The sequence below is a fragment of the Gymnoscopelus microlampas genome (genome assembly GCF_963454915.1).
Source record: "Gymnoscopelus microlampas genome assembly, chromosome: 24".
Classification (NCBI taxonomy): Eukaryota; Metazoa; Chordata; class Actinopteri; order Myctophiformes; family Myctophidae; genus Gymnoscopelus; species Gymnoscopelus microlampas.
Genome location: NC_139961.1, coordinates 22,783,722 through 22,797,441, shown reverse-complemented (window position 1 = coordinate 22,797,441; position 13,720 = coordinate 22,783,722). Strand labels below are relative to the sequence as shown.

General features: G+C 45.7%; 1 protein-coding gene across 2 annotated transcripts in view; it reads left to right on the top strand.

Annotated features, from left to right (window-relative positions):
- The first annotated feature begins 414 nt into the window (after positions 1 to 414).
- The window catches only part of LOC311040927 (tensin-1-like), a 135,358-nt gene continuing 122,052 nt past the window's right edge, over positions 415 to 13,720 (top strand). For both annotated transcript variants that reach the window (XM_084051352.1, XM_084051351.1), the window contains exon 1: positions 415 to 873. In XM_084051352.1, coding sequence (XP_083907478.1) covers positions 793 to 873 — 81 coding nt within the window. In that variant the 5' untranslated portion in view covers positions 415 to 792. The remainder of the gene's footprint in view (positions 874 to 13,720) is intronic.

The window sequence follows — 13,720 nt, the reverse complement described above, 5'->3', positions numbered from 1 at the left end:
CACAGACATGAGTGAGCATGCTTTGCGGGAGGAGGAGGGAAGAAGCGATGGAGGGGAAGAGAGGTGAAGTATGCATGCAGGCAGAAGAAGGGGGTGGAGAGAAAGAGAGAGAGAGAGAGAGAGAGAGAGTGAGAGTGGTCAATGAATAGACTATGTGTATATATGTGTGTGTGTTACAGAGAGAGAGAGAGAGAGAGAATGGGAGAAGTGTTTTTGAAAGGAGGGGCTAACGAGACTCATTTGAGGAGAGGGGCAGTTTTCTGGTCTGAGTAAAAAGGGAAGACTTACCTCTCTTCCAGCGGAAGGAACAATGTTATACGTGAGGAGGAGGTAGAGGGGGAGTGAGTGAGGAAAAATAGAGAGCGAGAGAGAATGGAGAGACAGTGGGAGGGGGGGGAGTGAGAGAGCCTTCTGAGTGAGCGCAAGAGGTAGATCAAGAGAGAGAGAGAGAGACTCACAGAGAGAGAGAGAGGGAGCTCAGAGGAGGGTGAAAGAGACCGACTTGAGACCATAAACACAGAGAGAGGTAGGAGAGGAGAAGAGGGGGGGTGAGGGAAGGAGAGACGGACGGCTCCCCTCGTTCCCTACCTCCCTGCCGTGCACCTTTGCGTTGTGTCTGGAATGGATTTGCACCGCCGTAGGGCCCGCCAGGAATCGCCGGGTGTTCCTGGGAAATACTGCGTGATTCTGCCTTAAGTGGAAGCTGAAGTGTGACTTTGTGTCTTTTTCCTCTTTTTTTTTTTTAAATTGCCGTTTTATTGTCGTCGTCGTCGTTGTTTTTCGGTGGCCAGGATGCCCTCTGTCTCCCTGTCTGTGCCCTCATCAGAGACAGGGAGGGTCAGGACGTGGGTCTGCCTCTCCTGCATGTTTTGGGTAAGCAGCACTGTCTGAATCTGTGACGCACTGTGTCCGAGTGGAGGTGGGGGGGGGTGGCTGGATGGGTGACCCTTTGATTACCATGAGGTGAATGGGGGACTGTTTTGACACACACACACACACACACACACACACACACACACACACACACACACACACACACACACTTAATGGACCATTCCTCATCAATGTATAGATTCATTCTCAGGATTTGACCGTGTTCAGTTGTTTTGTCAGCTTTGACCACTTGAACCTACAGCGTCCCTATTGTGTGTGGGTAACATTCGCCGAAAATAGCAGATCTGCAAGCTCACAACGCGCCAAGTTGCGACACATTGTGAGCTTGCACATCGGCTATTTTTGGAGAAGAGATATGGTGTAGAGGGAAAAAAGAGCAGACCAAGTAGAGAGCCGACTCCGGTCAACTAAGCGTTAGTTTACGTATAGAGGTGATAAAACCCCATCTTTTTATGCAGTCTATATTTGGTTGATGCCACGTACAAAGCTACAGTATATGCCATGAAGTTATTGATTGTAGTCTTCATTTTATATCAGCCTATAGTCTATAGATAATCATACATTTTGGTAGTGCGTAGAATGCATTCACTCTCCTATAATAGATGACCATTGTTTTCCCTCTCTTACTGTGTTGGACACCAATGTATTTCTTTCTGTTGGGTGCAGACCATGAATTTGTGGTGTTTTTTGTCAGATGTATATGAGAGGTTCTCACTTAGAGCAACCAGAACCTTGGGCGGGTCTGTTACCGTACATAGTCAAGTGATCCATGTTCTGTGATGTCACAGTCACCGCCGCTGTTCACACGCAGGGTCGTGGCTTTTAACCATTTTCAACCTGGCGCCCCTATTTTGGCCATGTCATTGTAGGCGAAGATTTTCGTAAATAGACGATCTACGCCAGGATCTGTTACAGTACATGGTCAAGTGATTTGTGGGCTTGTAGATGGCCTATTTTTGTATGTACAGTATATAGGGCTTAATGACTAATGATGTTATGTTCCTTTGGAAAGGAGTCACAGCATGATGGAGAGAAGAGTTTTGAGAGAACCTCGGCGTGCCTGCTGTATTGGTGAGATTGGGGATTATGGGTAGACATCACTTTGGATTTTGAAAATCCCGAGTTGGCACAACTTAACCCAACTTGTCCCAACAACCTTTACATCTGGAACGCCTGTATTAACCCAGTCCATCCGTCCATCCTTTGCATGTACATGCGTTTGTTTCGATGATGCCTATTTCAGTGATCCATGCCTCTGCTCCGAGAGGGCGACCACGGTTCCACCACAGTCGCCTCTGCTCCGTGATTGGTGATGGGCTAATGTGGTCGGACGGCTCTGTGGCTCGCGTTGCGTCGGCGTGTGTTCTTGTGAGTCCGCGGGAGCTAGGCCGCCGTGCTATTCCTGGATGCTCCTGTATAATTTAATCTGCTGCTGCTCACTTCATCCCTACCTAGTAGTGAGTGTGTCAGTAACTAGGGGGGGGGGGGGTGGTAGGGGAGTTCCGCTTAGCATCGGGAAACAGTCCTTACTGGAAATAAACAAAATGAAAATACACACACGCAGGCACGATGTGTGTGTGAACCTGCGTGCGATGTATGAAACACGTACAAGGTCACACAGACTAGCCTGCGGTGTCGCACAGACACTCATGCAGGCAGTTGCGTGTGTGTGTGTGTGTGTGTTATGTGCAAACCCACGCACAGGTACGTGCCTATCTATGCACGTGCACAATGCTTGGGCCTGCTGTGTCCTGTATAAGACATAAGGTATAAAAATGTAGCCTTGTGAGCATCTGTACACACGCACAAGCAGGCACATTTGTTTGCACGTGTGCGACGTCCGTGCGAATTGATGGATCGCCATATTGCACTTCCGAGTTTTGCTCGTGGCCAGTTAATGCACCGCATATTGCGGAAACCTGCGTTTTAAAACAGGTCTCTGTGCATGTGGATTCAGCCTCTGTTATTGGCGGGAGGGTGGCAGATGGTCGTATGCATTGATGTTGTATAATGTACACACGCAATGTAATGATATCGCCCGAGTGTTAAATGAAGCATCTGCCCTACTTTTGCATGTTGCATCGCTGGCAGTGCAGAGAGAGAGAGAGCCATTTAGATGTCAGGAGGAGAGAGAGAGAGAGAGAGAGGCAGGTTCCCGTGCCATTTGCATGCAAAATTGAGACGTTGACCTCTAGCCCATATGTGGAGGCTGAAAATGTTTGCTTGCAGACATCATCGGCCTTAAGGCTACTTCTGACCGAAGATTTGTGACGAGACAAAACCTTTTCAAGCCCAGTTTATACATTTTATACTTTATGCCTGAATATCGTTGCTGTCGGACAGAAACCTTGCATCTCCATATTTCTTTTCATAAATTAAGTGTGTTGCAATTGAGTGTTGCACAAAAGTAGTAAAAAATAGCCGATGTACAAGTTCACAATGTGAACTTGAGCTTGTAGATCGGCTATTTTGACTATTCTATTTTAACAAAAATATATAATGATAATAAAAAAGGAATGGTTTTGTACATAATATAAGGTTTCCACCCGACAGCGACGATATACTTTAGATTTTGTAAACCGATCTACAAGCTCACAATGCGACGCGTTGTCAGCTTTTTTCCTGCAAAAAAACCCTGCTATTTTCAGTAAGCAACACCGCTGTACGCCGGAGCATTGACCATTAGAACGTTGCAGAGAAAAATCGCAGTTGCAGGAGACGCGCGCATGCAGCGTGAGATATGAGGTGCGTGACGCGCCATAAGGTCGGCAGAGGGAAGGAGAGATTGCGGAGCTAGGGAAGCGGCAGCGAGGCTGAGTGATGTGCAAGAAGTGTGTTCTAAGAACTGCTCCTCAAATACATACTATCAATTATTGATGAGCTCCACACGCACAGGGAGAATGTTAGCTTTTACAGGCTAACAGAAATGGCAGGACACACAGTCTACCGTTACTGTACCCGCTCCGTAGCTCCCACTGTCATTGGTTCACCATCCAAATGTTTTATCTAGTTTCTATCTACTTGGCCTGTCAGTTATTACGTACATAATTGCTAATCGCAATTATTTTGCATAATCATTTCCATTCAGCTACTGTATATAAAAACAGGTGGATAACATTAACAGAAATTTCATTTTTCCATCACTATTTCCATGCTGTTGTTTTATAAATCAAACCTTGCATACACAAATTCCTCGACCACTTCCCTGCTGTTGGTTAGGGTTCATTGCGCTTACAGTACTACAACACTACAGCACTTTGCAAGCAACTCTGCATAGGATTGTCTGCTAAATGCCTACAATTGTGTCCGTTCTGCTCCACAGCAGCACATACTGTAAAGGCAGCTGAGATATTGTAAGCTACTGTAAGATGCATGCTAGATCCATAATGTCTACAGTTGTCTAACAGAGTCCCCTATTGACTGGACAATATCCCCCGAGACCTATGAAAATCAATCCGCCTTTGATTGGGCTTCGCACTGCGTGCATCATGTCTGTATGGTGTGTGCGTGTGTACAGTACATATGCGCGCGCGCGCGTGTGTGTGTGTGTGTGTGTGAGAGAGAGAGGAGAGAGAGAGAGATGGAGAGACAGCGACACAGACACAGACGTGACAGACGGACAAGAGGCCTATGAGATTTATGCTGCACATGTGCATATGCATGTGCTCACTTGTGCAAGTGTTAGTCTACCACCCCGTATGAAAGGAATGCAGCAAAGGTGGGTGGGTGGGTGGGTGGGTGTGTGTGTGTGTGTGTGTGTGTGTGTGTGTGTGTGTGTGTGTTGCCTTCTTTTCTGCTAATAAGAGTGTCCCTGCAACGCTGCGGGCTGATTAGCTTGTGTTGAGTGAGGAGATTCTTGCTTAATGAATGGGCTCGTGTCTCTGTCTGCACCGTCCAGACAGCTAATCTCCAAACCACCCCGTCGCCTCTTCATCTTGATCCATTGATTTACGACAGGACAGAGATTACCTACAGCTGAGTGTGTCATTTGCTGCAAGAAAAACAAAACGTTTTCATTTGCTCTTCTCTATGTTTTGACGGCGTGAATTAAGTAAGTCACAACTAATTGCGGGGGAGAGATGTTGTGAATTAGCGAATCGGGCGTTCGACTAAGCGGCTGATTGTTATGGTTTGGAAATCAAGCCACCGTTTTGCCAGCAGCAGTTGAATAAGTGCAGTGGTTCTCAAAGTGGGGTCCGGGGACCCCTAAGGATCCTTGAGGGGGTCCCCAGCTAGATTTGTCAATATAGCATAAATGTAACCACTTTAACCCTATATGCATTGGCTAATTGAAAATTGCTGATCTTTAACCCTGTAGACATCTATATGATCTTCAAGCTCACAACACGGCGCGATGCAATGTATTGCATCCTTTTTTTTCTCTTATGTTGTTTAACAGTTGATGGTGTGGTGTGGGTGAGAAAGCTATCTGTGTACGAATGTATTTGTATTATTGTATAATATCTATGTATCTATGTCTGTTGTTCGTGATTTCATGAGACCCCCTCGGAAATGAGATGCTGCATCTCAAAGGGCTATCCTTTCAATAAATCAATAAAGTATTGTGAGCTTGTCGATCGGCTATTTTCAACAAAGAAATTGTAATATTTTTCAAACATTAGCATGAATCTTGTATGAGGGTCCCTGGCACAACATATTTTCAAATGGGGGTCCGTGGCCAAATACATGAGAGCCAATAAGTGAGTCACAGGGATGAAGTGGCAATGACCCCCAAAAAATAAGACTGGTATAATAATGGCATAGCTTCCATCTAGGACGTCATGTGGTCAGTCTGTGACATCAGTTATCTATACTACTATGACGTCAGTCATCTTTATACTTGGGCAATGTTTCAGCCCAGTCAAACCCCTATTGTAATTCCAGTATAAAGTTAAATATTTCAAAAAGTATAAACATACATGATGATGATGATTTACTTCCTTGGCCTTATAGGCAGTGTGCACAAGAAATATGATGCTGATCGGTCCAGTGGTTTGCGAGATTAGCCCCTGACACACACACACACACACACACACACACACACACACACACACACACACACACACACACACACACACACACACACACACACACACACACACACTCTCTTCTAGACGGCTCAGGTCCTACAGTGCCACACTGTAAAAAGGTTAGTTTGTTTGAGGAAAGCAATGAAAACATCACAAAAGATCATCAAAGATCCTTGAACAGTTGAAATAGCATTCGGCGGACGTTCTTTTTTAACCACTATCCTTCTCAAGCGTAAACCCACTTAAGAACATCTATTCTCCAGAGCTGTATAGCTCAAATGAAAGGTCAAGTGTTCTCGTGTGGCCTTAACTAGCCGCAACCATTTCAAGGTCATGACCTTCCGCAGTAAGTGCCGACCGCCCAAAATGATTACACTCCTAGTCCAGTTTGTTATGAAAGCAAGACCACGATGCTGTACGCCTTAGGAAAATGTCAACGGTATAGTGTGATTTCATGAGAGAGAAACTAATAGTGACTGACAACGATGATCACGACTTCAGTGATGCTGTCAGCTGCAGTGATGACAGTGATGATATTGTTGCTGGAAACCTTGTATGTCCAAAAGCATTACTTTTAAGGAAATGGAGATGTTAACTCTTAAACTGCCATAGTAATAGTGTAATAGTGGGATGCTACTGCCAGCGAAAACGCGCACATTTTACTGACCTTTGAAAAATCATGGAATATTATCCGTGATCACCGTCCCCACGGAGATTGCCTCATTACACGCACGGGGGTCTCGAAAAAATAAATTATCCGGTTGTGGTAATCCGTTGCATAGCTGTGGCCAGTTGAATGTGCCTTGTTTTTTCCGTAAAGCAAGAGGAATGGAGATATAGCCATTTTCCCACAGGAAATAAACAGGAAGTAAATGAGCCAATCCGGGTCATCTGGTAGTGAAAGCATCATTCATAGCGTAGAGAACAGTTTTTCAGGTGGAAAACCACTGAAAACACAAATCTCGTCATTCTCGTCAGTGGCAGGCTGCGCCTTGGCAGAATCTGATGAGAAATCTCGTCGGTGGCTGGCAAAGAGTTAATAATTTCTATTGGTTCAATATTTATGAAACTCACAGACAGACTTAACTTACCTTTTTCTAAAATAGTGAAACTAGCAGATGTACAAGTAAATCGGCTGTTTTCACTGCTTTTGCATGACACTTGTATGACGAAGTAGGTCATTGTTTGACTAAACTAAACTAAACCAACGAAAGTTGAAATATGGTGGGTTTCTGCCCGGGTTTTTGGTTCTTGATGTCTTCTAGGCCAGGGTGTCTACTGAATGTCCTACATACAGTACATTACTTCAGCTCCTACTATGACATATATTTATTCTCTCATTGGGAAACCTCCATTTCCTCTCAGAAGGAGTGTAGTCTCTCGAGACAGAACGTTGGCCGACACAATATTCAAATGCTTCCACCTAAAACAGTTAGTACTGTACATGGGAAGCGCTGAAAATGCGACGTCCCACTGCCCCGCTCAACGTCCGCTTCGCCTTTGCAGACACGTACTGTAACTAACAACTTCTGTAAATCAAATTAATTGAAGCCTAGCTATTAGCAGAAGTGGACGTTCAGAAATATATTTCGAAGACATTTCTTTGGTGAACGGAAATGTTCTTTTTTGAATGGAAACTTTGGCAAGGTGCAGTTATAAAATTCTCTAGTATTTGGAGGTTGTGGAAGAGTTGTCTGGGTTGAGAGATTTTGCCAAGAGGAAATCTTTCACTTGTCATTTCAGTCTTTACAAGACTGATGATAGCACTGATGATGATGGTGATGAAGATGACAGTGATGATGTTGATTCAGGGACCCCCAATTTGATAAGAAATAGGCCACAAACCCCTATTTGATCCCATTTTTCATCTCTCGGACCCCAATCTACACTGTGAAATCCTCAACTCTCAAAGCTACAGACCTGTAAGGGTCCATTTTTTTGGACCCCTGGTGGTCCCCCGGACCTGACGTTGAGAACAAGCGCTCTAATGAGCTCCCTGGAGGGACTGCATGCCCCATTCAGCTGCCCCACTGTAGCTGAGTGTTAGGTTAACCTTGAGAGCTTATACAAATGGACCCATACTGTACACTCCGGATTTTACATTCATATGCAGCGTCTAAAACCGCTCTAGTTTTGAAAGCCTGTGTGCATGCGTGCATGCATGCGCGTGTGTGTGTGCGTGTGTGTGTGTGTGTGTGTGTGTGTGTGTGTGTGTGTGTGTGCGCGCGCACAACGGTGCATAATGCAAACAAGCTAGACCATTCACAGGCCTCCATGTCGGACTGATTTGTTGGGTCCAAAGAGGTCCTTGGAGAGTGCTGCTGTCACCAGGTGATGTATGCCCTATGGCATTGGTTCTCAAAGTGGGGTCCGGGAAACCCTCAGGGGTCCTTGGGGGGGTACCAGGGGGTCCCCAGCAAAATGTGTTAATATAGTGTCACAATCATTTCAACCACTTTAACCATATCTTATACTTTGGCTATTCAAAAATAGCACATCTACAAGCTCATAGTGTGGCACTATGAGCTTGTAGATCTGCTATTTTTGAAAAATCTCTGGCACAAAATATTTTTTAGATGGGGGGTGTCCGCAGCCAAATACATGTCATTTTGGGGGTCCGTGACATGAAAAGGTTTGAGAACCACTGCCCTATGGGAGAGGAAACCTATATATTTATTCATCCACGGCACCCCTAAATCACGTTGTTACATTTACATCATATTTTTACTGCTTTAACATTCAACATGATAATCCGTAACTATTTGAATCATTGCAATGAGTTAGAGCCAAGAGTCTTTCTCAGAGGCGCTCGGGTGGCACAGTGCAGTGCCCACCACCGCGGAGGTTGTGGGTTCGAATCCACTGGCTTTGTCGAGCGTCTACACGGACACAGTTGGAGGGGGGGAGGGGGGAGGGGTGTATTCTTGCGGGGAGGGTGATATCACTGCACGTATACATACGGGCTGGGGTGGCACCTGTCAGCAGGGAGTGTTGGGCGGGAAGGAGTAGGACGAAGGCTCTGCGTCCTCCCGGTGGGGGCTCTCCTCACTGGCAGGTGAGTCAGTAACGACAACGCACAGAAATGTGTGCTGGGAGGAATCAATTGGCATGACGACAAGATGAGAAAAAAGCGACTAATAAGCAACAAAAAAACAGCAACAGTCTTGCTCAGGGACACTTCGACACGCAGCTGAGGCCGGGTATCGAACCCGGGACGTTCTGTTTCCCAGGCAGCCTCTCTGCACATTCAGCCATGACCTCCATTTACTCATCATATGTCATGTTGCTGAATGGGTGTAACATTATTTGTACTAAGAAACCCATCAATATTTCCCTTTCATCTAGCCTCAGACATCTGCAGACGGGTAATGTTAGGAGGACCACATTTGGCAGTCTATGTAGGGGGAGGAGGGGGTACGTAAATGCGAAAACAACATTCCCCCGAGGATATGTTGCGCAGAAAACTTGAGTTGAATATCCATTTCAGTTACAACTGATATAGGAGGAGATCTCTGATGGTTAAATCAAAGAATAGGACCTGCACAGTGCACACACAAAAAAAAATAGCTCTTTATTCGCCGTTTCGGTCGTTAGACCTTCATCAGGACAGACAATTGTCTGTCCTGATGAAGGTCTAACGACCAAAACAAAAGTTGCAACTGATAGAAATAAATGTTTTACTTGTATAAAATCTTTTTGTGATATGTGGTAAATACCAAATATCGGCGGCATCCCTGGACTGTTGTCACAGCACTCTAGGGTGCCATGGCATCCACTATGGCATATATATGTGCACGCACACACAAACTCTCAGATTTAAAAAAAAAAAGTTTGGGCCACATAGAAACAGGCCAAAGCTGGAAATCAAATCGCACATTTGCATTTCAAAGCTCCGTCTGTCCAGATTCGAGTTTGGTGCGTGTGCATGCATGTGTGTGTGCGCGCATGCGCCATACGCCTGTGTGTGTGTGTGTGTGTGCGCAACTGTGCATACATACGTGTGTGCAGTTTGTGTGTTGTACGTATATGCATATCAGCACCTGGTGGTGTTGTCCTGTGTTTATTCTTATTTTCAGAGCAGGTAGACAGACATAGAGACAGACAGACAGACAGAGGGTACTCATTAACACGTGACATTGGAAGTTCATCAGTAGTTAGCTAATGATCATAAGCAGCCTAGACTTGATGATCTCAACTTATTGATTGAGGTGTCACTCTGCCTGTACCTGTTATTGATCATATTACACACACGCACACACACGTGCTGCACACACACACACACACACACACACACACACACACACACACACACACACACACACACACACACACACACACGCACACACACTCTCACACAAATGTACTTGCCTTTGAGATTGTAGGTATGCACTCCACGCACAGACCCAAGCCAATGTTTGTTCACACAGCGGGGCATCACAGGCACACACACACACACACACACACATATGCACACACGCGTGGAGTTTCTCAGTGTGCTGACAGGGTGTGTGATACGTGATGAGGGATCTGCTACAACCTGGCACACTGCCCATAGTGTCCGTCCACTGGGACTGACTTCATTAATAAAACATCACAGTATTCAATACACCAGATCCTGAAGACATGTTCTCTCACACACACACACACACACACACACACACTCAGGCGCGCGCACACGTGCACGCACGCATTCACGCGCACACACATATCTAGTACTCAGCAAAGCACATCCTGAAGACAAGTTCACGTCTATGTACAATACAACACTCACACACCACCTTGATGTTGCTGCTCTTGCATGTAACCATCCCCCCTCGTTCTTCTCTTCTCTCTCTCTCTCTCTCTCTCTCTCTCTCTGTCACACAAAGGCAGTCATTGTTCCTGACAGAATTTCAATTGGTTGTAAATTGAAAGCAGGTGTGGTGTTGCGTTTGCATGTGACTGAGAGTCTCCAGCTCATGTGTGAAGGAGCAGGGACCCACGTCACACTCAAATCAATCACACTATCGCTCCATGCGTGTTTGTGTGTGTGTGTGTGTGTGTGTGTGTGTATGTGTGTGTGTGTGTGTGTGTGTGTCTCTTGGTGATTTGCTAAGTCGCTCATCCACAATGTATCTTCAATGAGTTCATCTCATCACACACAGAGCTTCATATACTTCCTTATTGTTATCACATATCAGAGAACAGTCCCATGTTACTTACTTACTCCTCTTCGTCCCAAGTGGGACATAAGGCTTCGACGATCTGCCTCCATCAGTCCCATGTACTGGCAAATTAATGGACAATAGTGACGGTTTGAAGTTGCACATCGTGTGAAGTTCCCATGCAAACAAAGAACAAAATGACCACCATTGTGGAGCAAACAAACGCAGTGTCTTGTTGACGTTCGTTTCGACAGTTCTTGCACTTCCAAGATTGCCTAACTAGCCAAACATCACCGCAGAGAAACCAATGCGAACATTGTGTGATCGGTGAGGCACTTAATGCGTTTGTGATTTATATTATTTTATGTCTACAATCGGCCAACCACGTACCATGGACAATTTTTAAGAAAGGTTTTCTGCTACAAGGTACAAACCTCTATAATCCCTCTCTTGAGCGACAATAAACACAACAAGACGGTATTTAAATAATGCAACAGGATAGCTCACACTTTGTCCACTGTCTGACACCAGAAATGACAAAATCTCAGAGACAAATCATGTCAAGCATCGTTGGAGTTAAACAAAGAGCGCAGATCTTTGGTATAATCACAGTTCCAATACTGTATACGGCGGTGGGGTCTAACATTCAGAACTCAAAGCGGAGCTGTATACAACGGTTTCATCCCCGGAGAACTTTGTTTCAACAAGACCTGCCGAAGCTGAAAAAACATGGACTTGGTTAGGAGTATGGTGCCAGCTTACGACATGCTTCTTTTAACCCCATGTTGCCATTCTGCCCAGTTCATGCTGCGAAGGCTTTTCCTTTTGTTTGGGACTTACAGTAACTGTAACCACATGTGGAGTTTAACTTAAGACATAGACGTGCGTCGGCCACACGAATGGGAGCAAAGGTGTGTGTGTATGTGTGTGTGTAGTGTTGCAGGTGGAAATGCCCATTGCATAAACAAGCAGTCAAGGCTACAAATATTTGACCTTTCACCATTTAACAAATACATATCCTATACCGCATTTAAGGGGAGTATGGTGTGTGTATGTGTTTGTGTGTGCATATATAGCATATGCTTTCATCTGATGATAGCATATTGTGAGGTGTATTGTGAGGCATGTGTGCACTTCACCTCCTTTGACCGTGGCGTGGTGCATGATGTGTGTTGGCCTGCCTGCCTCACCGTCACGACTGCATGGAGGACGGGGCCTCCCCCCCCCCCTCTCTCCATTCCAGTTGTAAGTGGGGTCGTGGTGATCGTGGTGTAGCGATGCTTTTCATTAGCTAAGTGCAACTGGGAGACGAGCAGCGGGATGTGATTTACTGGACCTGCTGTCTAAGCGCGCAGCCCCACACACACACACACACACACACACACACACACATGCACGCACGCTCGCCCGTGCGCAACATCCTCCCATTACCCTCCATCGCCATGCATCCATGCATCCATCCTTGCATCCATCCATCCATTCAACGACCCCCCCCCTCTCTCTCTCTCTCTCACTCTCTCTCACTCTCTCTTTCTCAACCCCCTCACTGGTTCTCTCTCCTGGGTGTCTCCAGCTATCACAACATTGAGGACATGACTTGTGATTTTTGTGTATGTTTTTTTTTATTATCTTCAGTGTGTTCAGGTTTTTTCTCTCGTCGTTGCAAAACCACAAAACGGGCGCTCTCTTCAGGTCGTCCTCTCACGAGTCACGAGCCCTTGAGGGGTGATTCATTCCGGTCATCTCCATCCTCCATGCATCTGGCTAGCTCAGCAGCGCCTCTCTAAACGGTATACACTGAAATATGTTTCTGAAAACATTTGTGGCAATTAATAGGCAATGGAGTCACAGAAAGGTGACTCTAAACTGTCTTGTTTTTTTTTTTAAGATATATTTTTGGGCTTTTTATGCCTTTTAAAAAAAATAAACAGTAGGCTGACAGGAAATGAGGTGAGAGACATGGGGCGTGACATGCAGCAAAGGTCGTCGGGATCGATACTCGAACCCGCTACGCGCAGTAAGGCTACATTGTAGCTTAGGTACTCTGACCGCTACACCAGCTTTTTTTTTGTGGACCGACATGACCGAAATAATGTCACAGTACAGAAATGAAATACTCTCAAAATATCGTTTTGTGTCGTCTTTAACATAATGCTCTGACGAGTTGACCCATGAGCCTGGGTATATGAAGTCGTTGACTTCTTTAACCCATTTAGACCTGAGGCCGATTCTAAAAACGCCTTCTAAATCCTGAAGTTATTACAACAAATGTATGTTGCTATATACTGTACATAGCAACAACAACCTCAAAAGGGGTTCCCGTCTTGAAAGGTATAGTTACAAATAGGGGTTCCCGCCCAAAATGGGTTAAGGGCAGTGCCTCCTGTCATTAGAAAGGGACGGTCCGGGAGGATGTTGTAGGTGCACGACCTCGGTTTGCTTGGCATTTCGCCCCGAGACCAAACCTTGAAGCGGTCTGTCTCCTCTCCACTCTGGACAGGAACTCCTGTGCCGTGTCACCTGCATAGTCCGGGCCCATTAGGACTACTGCAAGCAGCCATCTATAGGCCTCGTGGGAGTAATAGTGAGTTCTTGCTCCCGTCCACTGATGGCCTGCCTGCTGTAAGTGTATAGTCCAGGACTATAATGAAA